This window comes from Strix uralensis, chromosome 1, assembly GCF_047716275.1.
Source record: "Strix uralensis isolate ZFMK-TIS-50842 chromosome 1, bStrUra1, whole genome shotgun sequence".
NCBI lineage: Eukaryota > Metazoa > Chordata > Aves > Strigiformes > Strigidae > Strix > Strix uralensis.
In genome coordinates, this window is record NC_133972.1 from 47,723,155 (window position 1) to 47,746,674 (window position 23,520).

At 38.0% G+C, this 23,520-nt stretch overlaps 1 protein-coding gene across 1 annotated transcript in view; it reads right to left on the minus strand.

The window, feature by feature from the left end:
- Positions 1-20,649: 20,649 nt before the first annotated feature.
- Positions 20,650-23,520, minus strand: part of RUNDC3B (RUN domain containing 3B) — a 62,547-nt gene continuing 59,676 nt past the window's right edge. The window contains exon 11 of the mRNA XM_074864923.1: positions 20,650-23,087. Coding sequence (XP_074721024.1) covers positions 22,942-23,087 — 146 coding nt within the window. The 3' untranslated portion in view covers positions 20,650-22,941. The remainder of the gene's footprint in view (positions 23,088-23,520) is intronic.

Here is a 23,520-nt window from a genome sequence, read left to right on the forward strand (position 1 = left end):
ATACGGTGTTGGTATTCAAGACCTCAGGAGGTGCAGGAGACCAGATCCTTTCTGAAATGGTAGTTGGGAGATGAGGCAGAAAATCTGTGAGTGGCTAAAATGCTACTGGAGGCCAAATTTTGGGCAACTGAATTGAGCTGCCTGAGTCACATTTAGATCCCTACATTTAGATATTGAAATGTGAGCCAACTATTCAACCTCTGTTAGTCAACTGAGAGGCATCAATAGAGAGCTAAGGTGTGACTCAGTTGCCCGTGCAAAGGAATACGTTCAGTGAGACACATGCTAGATAGAGTATTTGACTTAGCCTCTAGCTGCCGCTTAGTATGTAAGGCTGTAAGTCCTGTGTCATTTCTTTCAAATGTGTAGGGATTTTGGATACCTCAGAGACTCAGATGGCACCGGCTGCTTGTATGTAGGCAAACGAATCAAGCCCTCAGTGGTCCTGCTGACCAGCCACTGTACTGTTCAGCATGTCTAGGCCTGTAATAATTGTAAGGGCTGGAGTGGAAGCAATGAAGTATTCACTAAACCTTTATTTACTTTTCAACAACTCTAAAGTTTTAGATCTTGTCTACATGCAGCAAAGTGCATCATGAGTTTAACTTTTTTCTTTTGAACATCGCTGTTATGGTCAGTTTATTGAAAAAGAATAAACACATGAAAAATGCTGCAATATTTTACATGCTTGAGGCTAAAATCTGAACTCATATGTCATGTGGTATGCCTCTTATAAAAGGTTAGCAGCAGAGCATAATAGGACAAGTTTTAGGACTTTCAGACAAGATGACACAATGTTTTTTGGATGAGATTTGTGTATCTCTGTTGTCTGTGCAGCTGTTAGTAAATTAGAAAAGATACACAGGGCCACTTGCAAACCATACAGGATTTGTAGTTCTCCTTTTTTCCCCTGTCTGATAACATTGTAAAACAGGTCTCTTTTTTCCCTCGGGGAAAAGAAAAAGTCATGTAAGTTCATGATAAGGCATCTGTACACTTCTTCATTTTCAGGGCATGCAGAGTGTTTCTAAATGACTTCTGTTTCCTTTTAGTAACTCCTATTGATATTATCAAAACTCGACTGCAAGCCCAAAGCAATCCATCCTCAAAGGTAAATAAATGTGTAGTGTAATGGAGGACACCGTTTGCTTTTTGCTGTTGTATTTAGCTGATAGTTATCATAATGCTGAACTACAGAACATTTTCATTTGTTTCACAATAGTTATGTTTGTTTCTTCAGCGTAAGTGGGAGGAAAAGAAGCAACACAGCAGCATATACTTAAATTGCTAAAGAAAGAACATGCCACTGAAGAGACATAGTGGAAAAAAAATCCCATAAATACATACCATTTTAAACAGGCTTTTTTCTATCTTAGTATTTTCATTGTGGAAAAAGGTACAACTATTACTGAGTTTAAAAAAAAGCTACGAATAAATAACTAAATATTTCAGCAGAGGGCTTACGTCATGAGGATGCTATATCAAAGTTCATCTTCTCCAGAGTCTGGAGACTTTTGAAAAAGAGTAGTAAGTCTTAGCTAAGTCACTTGCCATTTGGGTTCTAAGTAGATGAAAACATTGTGTACTCACAGATATGCCAATGATTCCTACTATTTAGTTGTAAATAATAAACAAGATTTAAAAGGAAAGGAGATGACTGGTGTTTCATGTTGTATGTGGAGATGAATATCTGCAGTCACACTTGTAAATCAGGAAGAATACTTGTGCCTTCTATCCTGTATTTTTAGTAAATTCTACACCCTTCAAAAATCTGAAAATGTGACGCTCAAAGTATTTTTCTGTAATGACAATAATATTTTATCAAGCAGGTTCAACATACTTTATGTAGGAGAAATCAAAACCAAGTAGAGAGGATGATCTAGAGTCTAACCTAAGACATAATACCTCCACTTGTAATGTGGATGCTGAGGGTACTTAATAAAAGATTTAAAAGTCTGAAAGATGTTCATATTCTTACATGTGGTAGTGACATTCGAGTCTTGAGTTGTCTTTAGCCTTCAAGAGATGGTAGTATAACATAAACATGTCTCCTGGAGCCTGCGAGGGCAGTTTCATTTAGTCTGGCACTCTGAGAAGTACTTTTGTTCCCTCTTTCTTTTTACCCGATTTGTTGTCATAGACTTTCCAAGATTATTATGCCTCTCTGTGTCTAACCAAAGATAAATCTGTGTTGCCATTATATCCAACTAGAAATTGCTGCTGAGTAAGAACAATTTTACTATATTAACTATATTCTTATATACCATTTTATTAGGAAAGTGTTTTGTATACTCCTATGACCTTATGGATCATATGTGTGTGTGTGAGAATGGGAACAGCAAAGCCTGGTATAAAAAGCTGGGCATTTCAAAGGGACATAACAATGTAAGAACATTAAAATGTAAGAACGTTTTACATTTGTATAAAACTGTGCACTGAAAACATTTTTAAGTAGCATACTGGAAATTTATTGATTTTTTCAAGTTCTAGTGTCACCAAATGGGATAAAAGAACTTCTCGACATCAGTGTGATGTAGATAAGCAGACACTCCTTTATTAATGGCTGGGTGCATAGGGGAGTCATCTCACCAACAACGCACAGCTAACTCACCATGCAGTAGCATGCTGATTATATAGGGGGCTGCTTTTGCGACCACCACGGTCAACTGACTCAAAAGAAGGACCCTCCAATGCCCTTGACTCAAGGACTTTGGCTCACATTGCAATTTCAACATGCTTCAAGGCCCTTTCACAATGTATCTTTTAGAACATCCTGGTCTACAGGCCAATAAATCATCCTCACCGAACAGCCTAACAATAGTACCTGGTTATGAGTCTTATCCTTTGAATAGAAATCTGGTTAATGATTATTACCGGCCTATGCAGCCTTAGCCTGGGACTTTACAAAGGACTTTGTAGTAGCATGACTGGTTGTATGGTTACTCCAAATCATTCCTTATTTAAATCAAAATCACCAAAAATTATTAAAATCAGCTCAAATTAATAACAAATCAGTAACACTACTAGAATCTGTTGTCATCTGAGAGGGTGTTCGTGTGGTTACACTGTAATTTATATGGTGATTAATGATACCTCCTACTTTCTACAAGAAAATACATACTCCTTCCTTAAGATGAGCAAGGCAGCAGCTGCACAGCTCTCTTCAGGGGATACTGGCTCTATGATTTTATTTTCCCTGCCTGAGCTATATTGCCAATAGATGCTGATTGCAGGTGATGATTTTCTGTACCTGCTTACAGCTTTTCTGTCCACAGATCTCCCAGTATGCTCCTGAGCTGACCTAACAACACAAATGGTGTTTTAAAGCTAAGTTCATGTGTCAAGTTCTGGATCCTCTGAAACTTGCAGGACTAGCATTTTACTCAGACATTTGAAGCAGACTTGTTGTCGGACACTGTGATGCTGCTTCATTAATTAAGAATTTGTTTGACTCCGCCATTAAATTACACATGTGATCAAGAATTTTTCAGAATAAAATTTCTGAGAAGAATGAAATGTTCATACTAAAGGTTTCTTGAGCAGTTTTACAGTGGTTTTTTTTTAAATAATAACTTCATAAGTTCAAATTTTTCAATTAACTTTACCATATAATTTTTAAAAACTCAGTCTTCTAATTTGCATGATTTTATGCCCATTTTTGCTGTGACAAGGTGATTCATAAAGAAGAATGACTATCATATCATTGGGTCTCCTTTCATTTTTAAAAAAACCACTGCTGGACAATTGTGCAGTAAAGAAAATTGTAGTGGACATTGTAGGTTTCCAGTGATAGGACTGGACAAATGTTTGCTGTATTCACCCCTACAGTTAGTAAGGTATATAAATATGCTGCTCAACCATTGGATTTAGTTACATCCTTTCTCCAGTCTTTTATCTATACCTTCCTGTATTGTAGATTTGTTGAAACTGGATTATAAACATATAAACTAACTAGTACAGAATATATTTGGATAAAACATAAAATACTAGTATGGCATTTTCTGACTTAATTTTTTTCCCTCTTAAATGTCTTTTTTATCAAATCATGTTAGGACTTTTTAGTGTTTCTTGACTCCCTTTCAAAGCTTCTTTTTTTCAAGTGAGGCTTGTTTTAATAAATCATGTGTTTTCCCCATAAAACTTTTTACCTCAATGGATCTGTCCATCAAGGCTGTCTCCTCTAAAGGTATTTGCCTTTTTCTTCCTGTGAGTCCTTTTTGTGTTCTGACAGGTTCTGTATCTTTGGAGGCCCTGTGATAATGCCTGGTCTTAAGCATGTTCTAATCCATCAAATCTCAACCCCTTCCCCCAAATGTTTAAGAAAAGTAGGTATCCTAATATTAGGGACATTGTCTTTTTGATGGTGATTTCAGTTGAATGATCTTCAAGGTTTAGTGTTCTTCTTCTGTCAGTAGTCTGGGAATGTATGGGACTGCTGTGATATTAATTGTAAGCTTCCAAGTATATAGTGCAGTGTATACACATTGCACATATATTGTCACATTGTTGTCAGAGAAAGCAAGTATTGAAGGATCATTGAGAGTTCACTGCTATTTCATGCCTAGAACTTTTGTTATGTATTAAAAAAAATATTTTAGTGGATTATTTTGGGGAAGTTTCCACAAGTTGCTGCTGTGCTGTGTTAGTTCTGGAAATAACTTATTCACAGGGCTGTTAGTTACTGATAAAAACTTACTACTTTGGTCCTTTAAAGATGGAAGGAGATCCTTAATTTCAAACACACAGATATTTTTGTTGAGCTCAGTGGAATTATTTGTGTGATTAAATATAACTAGCTAGCGTTAGCAGTTACAAAATTCAGTTCTTAGAATGATAAGCCATTTTAGAAACATACTTTTTTAATACATTAATTTTGTGTTCTGCCAGCTAAAATATAATACTGAGTACAAAAGCTTTGTAGCTAATTATTGCTTTGCCTGGTTATATTTATAGGATGCGTTTGTGAAAATTATTCAAATAGAGGTACTTAAATCCCTGTGGAGTAGACTTCCCCCAACACTGTAAACTGAATGTTCTTTTTAATAGTAACATATTATTAATTATTGTTAAAAAATTACTCCATTATTTAGAAAAATTAGTATGTTTATTTCTAAGTGATTTTAAAAAAAATGGTAAATTCTGAAGTTACAGATAATGATGTAATCATTTTGATCAGAAACATCTAAAGAGAGTATAATTTCTGCCGGATCTTGAGATTTCTCCTTGCAACTTTTTTGGTACATTCTCAGTACTTCAGCAGGAATATCAGACTTCATTCTGCCTTTTAGAGCTGGTATTCTTACTGTAACCGTCCCCTTGAGAGCATCATCGAATCACAGGGTAGAACATGATCGTTAGAGAATGCTAGTGTTTGATTGATATTGGCTATCCTAGCAAACAGCAACACAGCTGTTTCCACACTCAAGTGTTGCATCTCATTACCCTGACCTAATTGGTTTTTTAAACATCTAACTAGAATCTTCTTTACTCCAAAGAACTTTATTGGTTTTTATCCTATACAACTTTGTCATGGAAAACAGGTCATTCCTTTTCTGTCCAGAAGAGCAATTTACATATTTAAACACTGTTATCATATCCCCTCCTGCTATTCTCTTTAGGCTAAACAGCACCAATCTGTTTTATCTTGTTATTCATATTAACCTAGTACAGATAGTAATTAAGACCTCTGTAATTTGTCCTCCTCCATAAGCAATTGAGAAAGTGGTCAAATCTAATGTGTACATTAAAGTTGTATTTTGTAAGACATAAAGTGGTGTTTAACACTTCTCTTGTTCCAAGTCAAAGAGCCCAGTGGGAAAGCACTGGTACATTTCTGATTTGCACACAGTGCTCAGTATATAGGCACAAAAAAGCAAACCATGATGGAGCTCAGGCCTTGTTATTTAACCTGCAGCATGTGGCAATTTCAAAATGTAAACCTTTAGGCTCTAACTGAACTTAGAGGTCTGTATTTCAGCCATGACAGATAGTTTTTCTTCAACATGTGTTCCATACTCCTGCAGAGAAGAACCAGCTTCTTGATTGGAGAGAGGTACACAGTTTTTGAAAGAAGATGTAGACTATGACTTGTTGGTTTTCCAAGCATGACAGTCTTCACTGTTTTTTGGTAATGGTGGTATGTGCTATATTGGCACAGATATAACACGGAAATATGATTGCCAGTTCATAGTAAGTTATGGTGTCTTACCCCTACACTGAATGATTATAGATCTAGCTGGTTTTGTTATAGTGTGTACTATGCTGGAATGGAAAAAGCTTGTATTTACTCACTCCACATTGTCTTTCAAGTAATGAGAATCATAAGTGTTGATTAAGATAGAGAAAATATTCTCCAACTGTTAAATGAATAAAAATGTAAGGTTAGTAGCTGCTTCCGTAATGTTTTATTTTCTTGCTTCATATTCAGATCTTTCAGTTCCATGCCTTTATCAAAACAGTTCTGAAACTGATATGAAATAGATTTTGACTGAGATAATCCACCATCATTTTACTTTTCCTAATGAACTTAAAAACTAGAAAACTGGGAAATCTGTAAATTTGAAACTCTGAACTAGAGGCAGTGAATCAAAGCCATGGGATTAATGCTTTTTCTTCATGCATAACAACACCCAGCTGGAGACTTAACTTTTCCTTATTTGAGAAAAATATCCACACAAGATGGTTGACTTTATGCTCCTGCTTTACTTCTATTAATTTAGATTCCCTCTCTTATATTTTAGAATAATGGCACTTCCTACCACAGTAATCTATTTTACCTGCTATGACCAACTGAGTGAAGCTCTGAAATCTAGACTAGGAAAGGATGATGAACACATACCAGTTCTTGCAGATTCCTTAAGCAGATATAAGTTGTCATCTGTTTAAAGAGAAAACAGAAATAAAATATCTGTGTGCTGTTTTCTTGGCCTTGTTTTGTTGTTTTGTTTTTAAAGTAAATTTACAAAGTCAATTTACTGTGGCTTTAAATGATGGATAATATTATGTGGAGCTGGGCATAGGTAGGAATACTGTAATTACCCAGTATTTCTTGGGCAATATAACCCTCTAACCTGAAATAATGTGATTTATTTTTCCTTGCACTACAGTTGTAATTTGTTCAAAATTTTATAGTTCTAGACTTCTACCAAAGAGTTTAATTTACATCTGTGGTGAATCTAATAATAAACATCATTATTTTCTATAGTGGAAGCTACGCAGGTAATTACAAGGAAAATGAAAATTGGACTTGTACTAGTTTTACTGCTGTATGATATAAAGGGACTGAATTTCTTTTTATATTTTCTTACTTTTGTTTATCCTTTTCCTCATCTATTTTGTAGCAGTAGCTCAGGTCATATATTTTGGGCTTTCTTAGAAGACTCTGAGAATGTATTTCCATATTCTACTTGTAACAACTATAAGGGGGACTGGAAGACTAGTAGAAGAATAGTTATTCTGTTGTGATGTGGCAAATTGTTTTTATTAGGCTGCTCCAGATTTTAAAGTCACATGTCAAAGAAACCTTATCCCAGCAACAGAAGAAAAGTAGAATCCTTAAGAGTCTGTTACATGTGTGATGGGAGCTTGTCAGTGAGTGGTGACTCACTGATCTTTCCATGAGATGCAAGAGTTACTTTATCAGATACAGATTACCTGCTAAATAATCTCGATAGTTTAAAATAAGAACAGCAAAAATGCTTATAAATCAATCAAAGCTTAATCTCTAACCATCATTTCTGTCCTTAACAAAAAAACCTACCAAACCTCAAGCTCACTTTCTTCAAGTTACACTTAAGAATGGTAATTACTGAAAAGTAATCTTTATAAGTACTTGAAATTTTCAGCCTATTTATGTAATAAACCTGAAAATGAGGATTCTTAACATGTTACATGGATTACAATGTGCCAGTATTGAAAAAATGGTAGGTAGCTTGTGCACCCAGAAAGCTTAGGTACTATGACTAGATATGGCATTCTTATCTGGGAAAGGAAACTTCTTTTGGGAATTATTTCAAGGAAAATGGGAGACTTGAAAGGAAACAAATGTATAAAGCAAGGTAAGACCTGACTTTAAAATGTTCAGCAAATATTACTAATAAATGTTGATTTTAAAAAAAGACCATATTTTTCTCTTTTGCAGTTGGTTCACTTACTGTAGCGAGCCCCTGGAGCTGATCAGAACTAGCATGCAGTATCACAAGTTGTCCTACAAGCAACTGTACACAAGCATCAGCAGTAAAGTGGCTACAGACGGATGGCTTTCCCTGTGGAGGGGCTGGAGTTCTACTGTTCTGAGAGATGTACCTTTCTCAGGTAGAGTTTATTTTCCATGCAAGTTTGTGTTATGTCCAAAGATCTGTTTATGCATAACTCTTTTAGACTTTTTCTGTGGTTTTAGGTAATTTTAATGGTTAACTTTAAGAATGACTGAGATTTACTTGTTCTCTTTTGAGTGTTTTTATTTATAAATTCTTTGAGGACCTGATTTTTTTTTTTCCCATTTTGTTTGTGGATACCAGTGAGGGTTCACTGTTACATTCCCTTTCTCTATACTTAGACTGTTTCGTCTCATCTTTAGAATCATAGAATCATAGGATAGTAGGTTGGAAGGGACATCAAGGATCATCTGGTCCAACCTTTCTTGGCAAAAAATTAACTTATGCTTGGCAAAAATTTAACTTATGTAATGACTGGTTTTGAAGACAAGTTTCAGTAGGAAATTTTCTCTGCGCTAGGTAGAATGGCTATTTCCCTGTAGAGAAACATGCTGTAACTAAGTGTTCTGATGCTTAATTTTGAAAACCTGTACAAAGAGAGAGTGACACAGTAGTGTCTTCAGGAATTTTTGTTAGCAAGATGTTAGTATAACTAACAGTTAGTATAACGGCTCCAAAAACCATGAACCTAGAACACTACTTGTTAACAAAGGTCCAAAACTGAAAGTCTCAAAGAAAAGCCTCATACAGAGCATAGCTAGTCTTAGGACTACTCTTTAAGATAACAACAGAGGAGATGATGCTTTCTCCCTTTCTGTCACACCTCTGCTATGTTGTGAGCTATAGAGGTAACTGAATGAGACTGATAAAGGACACTTACTTGTTAATGCCAGTGGTGAGAGCTCCGGTCTCTTTGAGGCCCATTGTTGTCAGAGCACTTGTGGATCATCAGACATCAATTGCCCTTGAAGCAGTTTCTGTCCTTTGGCCAAGAAAAATGCTGGCCCAGGAAAATGCTTCACACCTATTTTTGAGGCAGAGAACCCCTGAAGTATTTGACCCCTATCTTTGTTCTCTAACTTCATTCTTAAAATAATCATGTCATTTAATCTGTGGTTCCAGACAGCCTAGTGAGCCAATCATTGGTTTGGATTCTTAGGAGATCTGAGCACATTAGATGTGTACCTGGAATAAATTTTAAATTGGCTGTGAACCAAACCAATGCATGGTAAGTGGGGGTGATCAGGATATTTAGCTAAAAATTGCACTTAGCAGTTAAGTGAGTTAACAGAACGAAGTTATTTCAGTCGTTTTCAGAATGAATAATACTCTGTTTTCTTTCACTTTGCTACTGGTAGGTGTTTGAAGATTGTGGTTGGACTGTATTTTCTGTTTAAGGATCCTGTTACTTGAGGAGATTTAATTTAGCCTTCTGTCCTAGGAAAGGCTTCTGAACCTATGGAAACATGACTTCTCTAAGGCTAAAGATAACTGTCAGAATTCTTCTGAACCTTTTGCCCAAAGTGCTTCCTGTTCAATATTTATTTTTTAATATACTTATTTTTCTTCTCTGCCAAAAGCATCTTTCTCCTGGGCTGTTCTGCTAAGCTTTGTAAGGGAACTCTAAAATTATTAATCTAATTCCTGATGTCTGACTTCGGGTAGAAACTCTTGTTCTCTTACTGATTTTTTATCTGTAGTGATGTGGCAGCAGCTAGTGATCTTCCTTCTCTCTGCTGCTTTTAACAGTGGGAAGATCAGAGGTGTGAGAGACGAGAAACCAGGCCTGCGAGAAACTAAGAAAAACGGCCCGAGAAAGCAAAAGTTGAGGCTGATCCAATAAATGCCTCAAACACTCGCAAGACAAAACTATGAGTCACAGGGGTGCATTCTGTGGAGGTCGAAGCTGATAAGGCTGCCTGAATAACACAAGATGCAGCTGGAGGGGGGAGCCCTGTGGAGACAGGATGGCTCTGCTCTGGTGCACCTGGACAAATTTCAAGGGCCATCTGTCTGGTGAATGACCTTTGCTTCATTATGCACAAAATGCATATTAAAGTTAACACCCCTGCATATGCTAATGAAGGCTAACATGATCATGCTAATTACATCATCCCATGAAACACCTTACCCCACCCCGTACATGGGATACGTAGGTATGTGGGTCGACCTAGGGGATGGACCCAAGGAAAGTGTGTATAAATCAAGGGTGGGGGGAAGAAAGGGGGCCCTGGAGAGTGCAGTGAAGCGAAGAAGATGGATGCAAGCAAAAAAGATGGATGCCTCCTGTGCCTACTGGAACCCTTGCTGGTGGGATCAGCGCAGAAACCCAGACCAGTGATCTGTATTTCCCCATTCCCTCTATCTCTCTCTTTTCCCTTTCCCATTAAGAAATGCAAGGCATATTGTATTGCTTGCCACAACTTGCTATATACTTAGCCAATTATGGTGTGTTCAATTAGTACATTGTGGGTAGTTAATAAATGTTTGGACTTGGAGACTTGTTGTTCACTCCCTTGGGGATTTGCGAATCTGAGTCACTTGTCTCCCTCACCTGAGCGGGATGTGACAAGAAGACTGTGAGGAGTGCACAAAGAGGGCACTAAGGTGAGGTCTGTGTGTTCTCAGCCCTCTTCAGATTCTTGCATCCATGACTGCTGTTCCTCCACTGGTCCAAAACGTCCTTGTTGATTTTAAGTCAGTCTCCACACTGCTCTGGCATTCACTTCACAGCTGTCGGGCACTTGTTTGTGCCCAGTACTTTGTAGGCATCGTGGTGAGCTGGAGAGGTAGAGGCACAGGTTAACATGCAGCTACTGCCATATAGGTTAAGGACTACTGTTAAAGAGCCAGAAGTGAGCAGGCAATTAGATGCATGAGTAAAGGAAAATGTATTTTTAAAAAAGAGACAAAATTAAATACCATAAAACTCTGATGATATAAAGCTAAGGGTGTTTAATGCTGCTAATCCCTTTTCCAAATGTGTTTTCTGATTATTTTTTCCTCATAAATACTCTATGCAGTTCAGATGTGCTCCCTTAATACCTCCAATGTTAGCTCTTCCATTTGAATGATGCCCCAACAGCACCATGGTTTCTGGTGTTCTTACAGCACAGTCTGTGCCTTTGCTGCAGTTAGCTCAAGTTAGCTCTTTCCTGAATTAAAATCAGTGTAACAATTTGTATTGAGAAAGCAGCTCCTCTGTGAAAACAGTCAAGCAGCACAGCATGACTCAATCAGCACAGGGTGATTAGAATTCCACTGTGTTACTAGCCCAAGTGTGAATGATGTGCTTAAATTTTGGATTTAGATAATTTATATTAAGTTAGGGTTTCGTACATTTCAATAGTAGGTTTTCCTCAAACGCTGAGAACGCCTTCTGAGATACTGCCTACATTTACTTTTGCAAAATGTGGGAGGAGAGGTGTATGTGCCAGTCTTCACGGCAAGAAAATACTTTGATATTTCTCTGCTGGCACAAACCTCCAGAACTCAGTGCTGAATAGTGCACAGTTATCTTTCAGCATATGCAGCTGTCATTTGCAGTATTTATTTGACCAGCTGCCACAAGGAATCAGTCTATAATTCAGCCCAGTAGCATATAGTTTAAAGAGTTTTAGTTAAAATGCAGAAAGAGTGCAGTTTAGTTCAGCAGATGAAAACAGAAACAGATGTTATTCATAAAAGTTGTTCATTGGACTTGCCTTTGGCAGTCCTCACAGAGGCACTCCCCCTTCAGTAATTCCAGAGAGCAATATTATATTTCTTGGTTGTCTCAGAATAAAATTTTGCACTCTGTCCTCCAGAAGAGTATGAGGGGGGACATACAATTCAAATACAAGAATTTCTGTATTTGACGTACAAATGTGGAGTTATGCAGGTTTGGTTTTTTATAACCATAGCAATGTACTGGTATAATTATGAACGTTTCAAGAAGATATGCACAGAAATTGGTGCATATGAACCAACATTTTTTATTGCTTTTACTTCATGAGCAGCATCTGGCTCTGTAAGTATATATTTTTTCCTCTAGTACTACTCTTTATTATTATCACTAATAAATTATTTAAAAGAGCTATGATTTTATATGATTCTCAGAAATGGTGTATGTTTTTGGGTACATCTATGTTAAATACACATGACCTGGCATTCAAGCTTATTAGGTATATCTGAATAAATTAGTGTTCTGAAATACAAGACTTTTAATAATATCAGCCGCTTGGAATATGAAATCTAGTTTTAAATTTTGTGCACTTTTATTTAAAAATTCCTCCGTTTAAAACAGTTGCTTATGTCTGTAATGCAGACTGCCTCTTGATGCTGCTGCAGTTAGGTTGCTTATGGTATCTGATTTAGCTCTACAAGGGACTGCGATCCATATCTCGTAGACCTATACTTTCTTAAACTAAACTTAGCAATTCTGGGGACATTTGGTTTTTGTAAACTTCAATGTAAGCTGTGGTGTCCTAGCTTAATTATTATATTTGTTCTGATTCATTCCTATGATATCAGTTCTTAGAACTTACCCTTTAGATTCAGTCTACCATAAAGGAAAGTTCTTGTTTAAAAACCTGAATTGTGATGATCTTGTAGCTGCATGTAGAAAGGGACATGGAGAGGGACTGGCTCATTTGAAAGCTAGTTGAATTTTTTCAACTATATCAGTTGGTCTCTGTTCATTTACCTTACTCCAGGTGTTACTGCAGGTTTTTCCATGTCATGCTATTTTGAGTATTGTATGAATTTGCATACTGTATGAATTTAACATCCTGTATAAATAGTATGGATAAAATTAACATAAAATTAATTAAACTAAAAATTACATCTGAAGTGACTGTCTCTGATTTCCAAAAATATTTTTCTGGGGCATTGTGTTCATTGCTTTCTTGTACTATATGGAGCGCCACAGAGGGACTGTACATCAACCTGGGCAGTTATGAGGAAAACTGTTGCTAAAAATAGCATTACTGGATTATTTGCTGGTAAATCTTTTGATATCTTTAAAAAAAAACTCAGACTAGAGAGAAACTTTTTTAATCAGTGACAAGTGGTTATAGATGTTAACATGCATAAATTATATACTATTTTCCATCTCTGTGAACACTCTCAGTTATGGAATAGTTTGCATATAGAAAGCAACAGACATGCATACATCCAGAGAGAATTTTGGTATTCTCTTCACAAATTACTAAACTACAGCTGTCCAAGATGGACATGATTTATTTAATAAGTAGAGGGATTGGGCTTGACAGATACGGCTGTATTGACAATTAAAAATGGTGGGAAGAGGTTCAGTTCAGGAAACAGTTTTTTTCAAATTTAAACAATTTAAACTGTAATGCTTGGGTTTTCCAGACAGAATTGGTACAAAGGAAATTTCATGGATTGTAGGTTTGGAAACTACAGTACAGAGGTGTTTCTAGACTGAGAAAGTTTCTTAGATGCAGTTTTTAGTCCTGTTGCAGCACCTATAGTTAGGCATAGCCATCCTAATCTCACACTAGTTTCTATACTCAACTTTTTTCGTTCTTTCTGTCTCAGAAACAGAGCTTAAGCTTCAGTGGTATTTTTCTGTCTCCCTTCTTAGTCCTAGAAGAAGACGTGTTACTGAGAACCCAAGAAGTCTGAGTATGGAATAGCTATTTTGAAGTGGAATTCACACAATAATGTTTTACGAGCCTGGGGAATACTAGGCCCAGGATAGATCCCATCTATCCTAGGATGCAGTCATTTTAAGCTGGACTTCAACGCAGTTTTTTTACAGAGGACTGGAAGATATTGCAATTATATTAGTATTTGTTTGTTTGCTAGATTGGGGGTAATTATGTCAAATACTGTATAATATTTGAGACATTCAAGGTCATGCAACAACTATTCCCCAAGAATTTTTTCCTTTCAATTTTCTAGCAAACTAGAAACATTATTTAAAATATTTGCTTAATTTTTATGTTTAAACAGGTGGAGAAACACAGTCTATTATAATTTAATGAGTTCTGAATGAGTCAAAGAGTTTTTAAATTGTACGTTATCTCATGTGCATACACACGAGTGTGCACATCTTGCATGACTTTCTTACCTTCCGTGAACCTATCAAGGGACCATTGCTGCCCAGCTGTGTGCGGTGCTCAGCACACCAGTACATAGGTTAGTATGTACCTGGTGGTGGTTCAGTTCCTCTGAGCCATTCAGTAAGACAGAATGACACTGTTAAGACCCCATTTAGCTGTGTAATTCCTTAATGTATTTTATTTTCCTTCTCGCATGGACTGTCTTAAAGACTGTCTTTTAGTTTTTTTGATAGCTTTGACAAAGATCTGAACTATGTGCAGTAATTATTTCTACTGCTGACCAACACAGATATATCCCTGACCATCATAAGATATCTTGGCCTTTTAAACCCTGCATATTTATAGACATGAAAAGAAACCCCCAGGAATACCTTCTGGTGTCTTTTTCAAATCCTGGCAACTCTGAAACCAGTGAGCCCTACCTAATATGACCTAATTTTTGGTACTAACTCAAAACCTCCAGCAAGGAAGCTGGCCGTTTTCCTGAGAGGTTCAGCATGAAGTATTATTCCTCCTTATTTTCATTATTGCTCCTTATTTTCATTATTATGTCTCAATATCTGGCAGCAAGGAGTGATCGTAGAGGTTCCTGAGAACTCATGAGACTTATGGGTGTCTTTTCCACTGCATAACCAGAACAGGGACTTTGTGAGTGGCAAGCGTGACATGAGATGAGAAAAATGACATTCCAGCATTAGAGCAAAAGTCCCTCAGTGTTACCTCATCCTGAAACTCAGCGTTTCTTTTAATTCTTAAGATCTTTCAGGGAACGTTCCACTTCTGTAGTTACCAAAAAGGATTGACTTCCTTCTGAGATAATCACCAGTCCTTTCAGTAATTCACAATAGATTTAGCCACATCCCAGAATATTCTCTTGGAGAACAACATTGAAATTTTTTCACAGATTTGTAGATATTTGGCAGCAGCTATCATGGATCCTGCTAGACTTCTGTCAAAAGTTTCTACTTGGCATGCTTTGTGAAGCAAAACAGGAAGAAAAGTTTGGGTTTCCCAGAAATTGGAGTTCTTGCATTCCCATTCACTGTGTCAACACAAGTAGCCAGAGAAGGTAACTTGTGTTTCTAGTTGCCAATCTGGTAACTAAACCCAAAAGTGCTTTGATCATTTAGGTATATGCTGCTCTCCCCATCCTAATTTCCTCTCTGCAACTACCAGATACTCTTTACCCCACATGCACAGGAACTTCTCCAGTAACTCAACTGAATGCCTCTGTACCCTGGGAGGTGAACTGCTGTGGGCCCAACTAGTTTTTAGGACAAGATGCAAGATGGAGCTGGAACAAGCATTGCCATCCTAACAGGAAGGTCTTCTTGGCTGTAAAGCTTAGCATGCCTGGGGAATTCAGGTTTTAGAAGAAAATCTGCCTTTCTGTAACAACACCATTAAAATAAATAATTTATCAAGTCTTCACTTTTTAAAGATTTTTTGTATGATGTTTAGATAATATGGTATTGTAGCTACTGTCCCTCAAGAAAGACAATGTTGCAGCCCTGTAGCAGAGCCTTAGACCAGACCATTCTCAAACTTCTGTCTAAAGCAGTAACAGTATCAGACTAGAGCTGTTAAGGTCTCTTCCATGGACCTACGAACTTTCTGTCAGCAGTCCTGAAGATGCCGTTAGACGGTGCCTATTATTCTTCTGATGTCTTCAATTCCCTCTTCTCATTTCTTTCTCTTTTACATTAGAGCAGATCCCTACAACTTACTAAGCATCACAGCAGGTATCTTGATTTCTTGAGATACAAAGAACTCTACATCATACAGTCTGTCCCTCTTCAATTTCAATTTCAATTTCAATACATCATTTCTTCTTTCTCTGAGAGTCTACTTCGAGTGGAAGTGCTCGTGTTCTGAACGAAGGGCATTTTTACAATAGATTTGTCTATGCCTCGTTATTTCATAGAGGAATGGGGGTGTTGTGTGGCCCAGTTTGAACGGGGGAGGCTGAGACTTTTCACCTGGGTTCAAGAGCAGTAGTAAGGTGACTACAGAGCCATTTGAGAAAGATGCTGGTATGTTGCTTTGGCTCTTCTAGATATTTATTTTTGTACCTTACAGAAAGTAATATTTTATATCTTACCTTCCAGAACACTTGTGCTTCACTGTGGTTCATCACCATTATCAGGTTTGTCTTAATAAACATCAGAGTGTTTAGCAAGATGCCTGCGGTCATTTCAGCCCATATCAAATGAAATAGAGTGCTTTTTCCTGGATGATGGCCTCGTATGAGGTTCCTCCAACCTACCTCTAACTAAACATTCTTTCATCATTCAAATGCATTTCATGGTTAATGCTTTTAAGTTTTGCTTCACACTGCTCCATCCATGATTCATGTCCAAGTAAATACGAATATGGAGGTTACTGTGTTACATTTTGGCGGTGCACATGTATGCTGTTCTCTGATTATCAGTTAATGGAGTGAGTTCTTTGAGACCTGCCATCCACAAGCGCACTCACTATCTACCTTCTCTCCTTTTCCTGTATTGTGGCTGAGTGGGAGTTAAGAGGAAACACGGGTGGTGATTTCCCACTCTGTGTACCTGAGTACGGACAAAGGCAGTCTGGGATTGCCGCCACACGGTACAGGAGTTGAGAGAATAAGAGTTTCCAGCCTCACATGACAATGCAAATGGATATTCACAGTGTGAATGTTCAAGCTGATTACACATCCTCAAGAATTCTGATTACTGGTGCATAACTTTTTGTGAAGAACTACTATGATTCATAAAACACAAGCAAGTCTTTGCCTGGGGGTGAAACCCTGCCTTTGTTGAATATGAACATTCAGGTAGTTCTATCAGTAATTTACTAGCCCAAGTATCACCAGACTAAAACAGTATCCCTTCTTAACTGACTGGTTTTAAAGTGTTTTGCTTTTGAATATCCTCCTTTCTATGTATGACAAGTGGAGGTTGGTAATTCAACCTTGAACGTATATCAAACGCTCACAGTCACAAAGTGCTCATGACTTCCTGCACATCCACCTCAGGGTGCTCCTCTCCCTAAGCTTCCTTACTTCCCCGCTACTTGTCGTTCAGCTCCCCCCATGCCTTTCTCCCAGGCTGTAGGGGAAGAGATTCCCATGACCTTCTGTCTTCAGTAAGTCTACCTGAGGGGCGAGGCCGCTCTCCTCTCGCTCTGTGGAATGGCTGGGGTGACGCTCTGTTGTTGCCATGCACAGACGTCCTTTGTAATGCACACGTGTTGTCCTGTGTGACTCTGGCAGCCTAAGGAGGAAATGACAAGATATTGAGGTTAAAATGATATAGAGATAAAAGCCTACAGTAGTTCATACTTAAACAAACAACTGCAAGAGACATTCTAAGCCCAGGATACTTACCAGTCTTGACAACACCGCACTGGCTCACTGGGGTTCCCTGTGGGAGTGGCTACCCACTTGGTTGAAGACTCCCAAGACTTGTGTTTGCTGAAAGAGATTAAATTGCTTTACTTGCTGTACGGTGATGACATGGGTCATCCTGGGTAACAGGATTTGCTAATTTCAGAGCACTGATGCCAGCAGAATGCAAGCCACCACAAAGTATCAACATTATTAGACATTTTGGGTGGAATTTAGTTCATAGATTAGGATACCTACATTTAGGTCCTGATGCATGAGTAACGGAGTGTGGAGATGTTCTCCTGATCAGCCACTATCTCAGTTCAGTCACCCACACGTAGGTGAGATGACGGGGGGTATTCTGCTTGGCTTCCTCCTACTGTTCCAGAGGGACACAAGTTTCCCATAGGTCATGTGTCATCTGCGCTAGCTCCACGCAGATGTCTTTGTGTTTCAAGTGGAAGTAGATGGCTATGTGTAGACAAGTGCATTCAGCCTTATTTTCCTACTTCTAGGTAAACTGAATCACTTTCTAAACTCCACTGACAAGATTGGTTGATTGTAATGAGAGACATTTAAGGCCTAAATTCTAGTGTTTATACATGTGACCAGGATCCTTTCATTTTAGTAAAGGTGCTGTAGGTCTTAGGAGATAGTGGCAGGGGAATCACACTTTTTACTTAACCGTTGGCTTGAAGGGCTGAGACACGTACCTACAGCGCAGTACTCGAGCCCTTTCCTCCCTGACCTTAAGCATTTCAGGATTCAGGGCTTCCTGAACCTCTTCTTGTCCCACCTGAGAGGTCACAAGCCTCTGCTTGTCCCACAGGAGCAGCAAGTTTGCACTGACACTTAGGGAAGGGCCCACAGTCCGTCCCCAGGGTCACCCCTTCCGTACCACAGCAAAGTAGCCCTGCAGGTCAAGGTGCTCTGCCTCTGCGGAGAGACAGAAGGGGCAGACACAGTGTCCTTGAGGCTAGCAGGCCAGCCACATGGGGTGGCACACATGAGCACGGGGTGGCACACGTGAGCACATAAGATTATTACAGTGGTAGTACCTACAGCCAGTGATTTCAGTATTGTGGACAGGTAGAATCCCAGTTCTACACTGATATACTACAGCACCAGCATGCGATGAGCACTAAATGGTACTACAGCACTTCAGTCTAAAAACAAATGATCGTGAATACTTCCCTTTCTCTTCCGGGCAGGTGTTATTCCACAGCTGTTTAAAGTTGCTTCTGCTTGTGCTATAATGATCAGCACATGTGAACATGGAAAAGTCTTCCTTTTCTCATTTAAATGAAAAAATGAACCAATGTCCATAATTATCCTTCATCGGATTGTATGAAGCCAAAATATATGGTGAAAGTTGTGCCACATTTGAATCTATCAAGGCATTTTTTAGAATTCCCAGTGAATTTATGCCATTACATTTGGTAACTAAACACAACTTCATTTTTAACTGTTTCACAGAGGATAAATTCACTTTTTTCTTAAGACTAAGAAAATGCACGACCCTTAAACTATCATTGAAGATGTTGTGACTTCTCTTGTAGCTAGAGAGAAAAAAGAAATGAGAAGAAAAAAAAAACAAAACCAAGGTGCTGACCGTTCTTCAGTGATGATTAAAAGAGGAAAAAATTTGAGGCTGGACAGAACAACATAACCACTGCCACTGTGTTAATTTTCAGCCCAACTAAACATTTTTTGGGGGGTATTTAAAATGATGTTTAGAAAATGTTCTAGGCTTCCAATTGTATGATATGATTATTCCTCCACAAGGAGGTTGATACAGAATTAATTTAATAAATGCTTACATATTCTTGCTTAATGCATGTTTAATTCTGGGCACGTTTGTTATTTGCAGCTCTATATTTTGTGTATATGCACATTATAAAATAGTCTTCGGCTTCTTCTCAGGTTTATTTAAAACAAAAACTGCTTTAGGTCAAACTGGAAGAAGTACATCGTGCTCATTAGAAACCCAGAGAGCATGGTGAATATGTTGGTAGGTGCTGCAGCGGCTTTGTAGTTTAAGGTAACGCTGCAAGAAATGAAAGCAGCCCCAGGCAGGCACTGTACAGGTGCTCTGGAGGAATGCTCCCTCGCGTGGTTTTGGGAGCTGCATGCTGTCACCATCATGAAGCACCAAGGCAGGGCCAGGCTCCCTCCGGGGAGCATTCCCCACACACAGTTTGGAGGGAGCACCCAGTTTTAAAGGCCAAGTTTGCTGGCATAAACACAGGTGGTTCCATGCCAGTTTGACTCAGCCATGCATCTGTCTGAAGGGAACAGCACATTTAGTTTACTACTATAGATGCAGCCCCCGTCTGCTACCATGTGCTGCACACTCGTGGTCTGAACAGTTGCAGCACCTCCCCTGGTGCAACCAGGCACTTGATTTTTGAAGCAGAGCTTCCTCTGTCTGATTTTTTAAAATTTAAATTATTTTTAACTACCCTCACTATATCTCTTCTTCCATGCATTTTCAATAAAGTGGTTGAATTTTATTTTTTGCATATTTTAATGACGGGTGTGCTGGTACAAAAGCAACTCAGGAGTCAGGTCATTAAGACACCAACTTTCAGGTGTGTTTTACCCAAGAAATGGACTTCAGCCCTATTCTGCTATGAAGAAGGTGTCCCAGCATATGTTTGGCCTTGGTGAAAATCCATTACACACTGAAAAATGCTCTAGTTGTAAAGACGTTAAGTGCAAAGTTACAGCACACGGTGAAGGCAAGAGGTACTGCCAAAGGAGATGTTTGATGCTGCTCCCCCACAGGGATTTTCAAAGTAATTTTGCACAACCACCTCATAATAAGGCCAAAGGGAAAGAAAGTAACAGCATCTTTTGAACTACATTGAATGAAGTACAGCAACAAAACCAAAGCCTCTGTGTTTGGCAAGAAAAGAATTTGCTATAAGCTCAGCAATACTGCAATTTGCCAAATAGTCTTTTTTTTATCCTGTATGATTAAAACAGAGACAAAAAATAGTAATTAGTGATGATACAAAATGTTTAATTTACATGCAACATTTATGGAACGTCAAGGCAACAAAACAGTTTTGGCATTTTCATTTTTTTTGAAAAATGATTAATGTTTAGAACTGAGAAAGACACACATAACTGATTTCCCATGCACAAAATGACACCCGGAAACTCACAGTGGTGTCAGACTACATAAAAGACTTCAGTTAAATGACACATGAATTTCACACCAGTAGCTCCAAGAAAAGAGCCGTCAGCAAACATGACTGAAGATCATGGCTATAGCCCCCTCCAAATACAGATGCAGTGGGATGTAGAAGTGTTTAACAGCAAAGATGATGAATTCAATCACTGTACCTTGATGGAGAATGTTAACTTGTGGAATCTGGATTCCCTCACTGTATTTGTAGTAAAAACGCATCTCTAGTTTACAAATATAATGTTACTCAACTGCCATGAGAGAACAGGTGCTTAATATGATAAAAAAAGTTATATGAAGTAATGGACATTCTGACAGCGTATGAAAGGATTTAATGGTCAGAGTTTATTACAGAGAAATTAACTGGGTGGGTACATGAGGGCTTGAAAGACAAGATTTGGTGGATTTTGCTAAACTGCTTTAAAAATCCTTATTAAAACGGCATCAGTAGTTGTCTACCCTGCCATGGACGCAGTGACCCCCAGCACTGTGAACTGGAGAGTTGAGGAGATGTATCTTGAATCTCCTCCAGCTAAATCCAACAGTGCCTTGAGTTCTAGAGATGCGTAGCCTCATACTTACAATGGCTAAACATTTCCTGTAGTTTTTAGTAAAGTAAGAATAAATCCTCTTTCTTTCAAGCCCACCCTAAGATGACCAGATTGTAGTAGTAGTGCCAAGGTACCATTACAAGAGGCAAATCAACTAAAACTGTACAGAGTGTAGTGACATACTGTAAACACCTAGGAGTAAGCAATAATTAAAAATCTGTCTTGTATTGCAGCTACTCATGTAAACAATTTATGAAACTTCTTTGGCACAAAAAAGCATTTTCCCTAGCACTTATAAATACAACGTACTTACATGCATTTAAGTTTTGTTTAAAAAGTTACTAATCATACTGATAAGCACTACCTTGATTAGCAAAATTCATAAAGGATCCATTGTATCTTACAAAGAATTAAGAATATAGTTTGCAATTCAAAAATTAATTTGCAAACTTTGAAACTGTAGGGTAATCTGGAAAGTTAGTTTCATTTAAAAAACGTCTCTTTTTTTTTCTTCCTATCAGGAATTTAAATCAATGGCAAGTAATTTGAGAAAACTGACTCATATAAGTTCTGTCGTATTACCTAATCAAGAAAAATACCTATTGCACTACTACAAGAATGAGAAAAATCTTTAACATGAGAAAACTGTCATTACATTGTCTTTGTTTCCCCTTTTTCACTCTCTTTGGGATCTTGCCAATAATCACACAATCCAAACTTCCCAAGGTGCTAACCCCACCGTCCTTAGTCCCCATCTTTCCAGCAAGGCCAATGAACGAAGAAATTTCTTGTATAATGTTCGATTATCTGTAACTCAGGTCACTCAAAAGCATTTAGTGAGTTTCCTCAACGTTTACAAATTGCTAAGTACGCTTGATTTAGATGATCAATTTACATTTGTTATTCACATGCAACTTCAAGAATAATATGAGTGTTTCAGTGTGGTTCTTCAGTGCGACTCAGACATCTCCTAAGTGCCATGGTACTAACAAGAATGCAAAATCTAACATTGAGTAAACTCGAGAAGAGCTGTTGATAGGTTAAATATGCTATTTGAGGTCCTATGCAACATACACAGATGAAAAGCTGGATTTTTAGGTAAAATATTTATTTGCCTACAAAGACTGGTGTTAAGGATTCCCTGTCTGTTCTGCCAGAGTTGATAGATACTTAAAGCAATGTAGAGAAGCACCGTGGCTAGAGTAGGGCCAGGCCATTGCATGGAGAAACAAAGGTCATGGCAGTTAAGTAGGGGACTGATTTCCAACTGTTTAATTTTAAAAATCAGTCATAAGCATCAGATTATATGTCCTGTACCTGACCACGAGCTTTAAATAATTCAAGACTAAAATAGAAAATTTGAAAAGTCCTCTGGGGGGAAAAAAAGTTTGAATGAAAAGTGACAGAATTTGTGAATTAAACAGCTAACCACAAAAAGAAAAAATAAAGCAGCTTATTTTTTAACTTGGAACTAGCAGTCTTCATTGCAAGTCATTTTATGGAACATAAACCAAATGTGTACAACACAAAGCTCTTCCTTCTTGTGTGTATCTCAAGATGGTGTTAGGCCTGGACTTGTCATCTCTGTTGTGGGACTTGCAAGATATTCACTTGATTTCAGACTTGTGAGAGATTTGTAGCTTGCTACTGAAGTAAGAGAGCCACAAAGACCAAGCAATGATGGAGTGTCTTCTTTTCCTGTTAAGGAAAACAAGAATTAAGCTAGTAATTTTTACAGCACAACATTACCTGACCACAAAACGAGGGAATAGAAAAAACCTGTTTCATTACATGTTACTTCTTCAGCACACTCATACTTCATAAATGCAATTAGGAAGACACATCATTTATGCCACACCTTCCCTGTCCAGGTGGTGAAGAGAGCCCTACCCGTGCATTACAGGCTGAGCTGTAGTCAGCCTCCTACAGAAGGAGACTGAGAGGCTCCACTGACCGCCCCGTGAACTGAAGTTACTAATTCAAGCACAGGTTTTAGTCTAGTAAATTATATATAAATGGACGTGATGTTACTAATGCAACATCAGTACCAGAGATCTAATTTTAAATCCCTCAGAAAGGAGTAGAATTAACTGGAATCAGGATATAGTTCTTTAAAAATAAAGATGTTTTG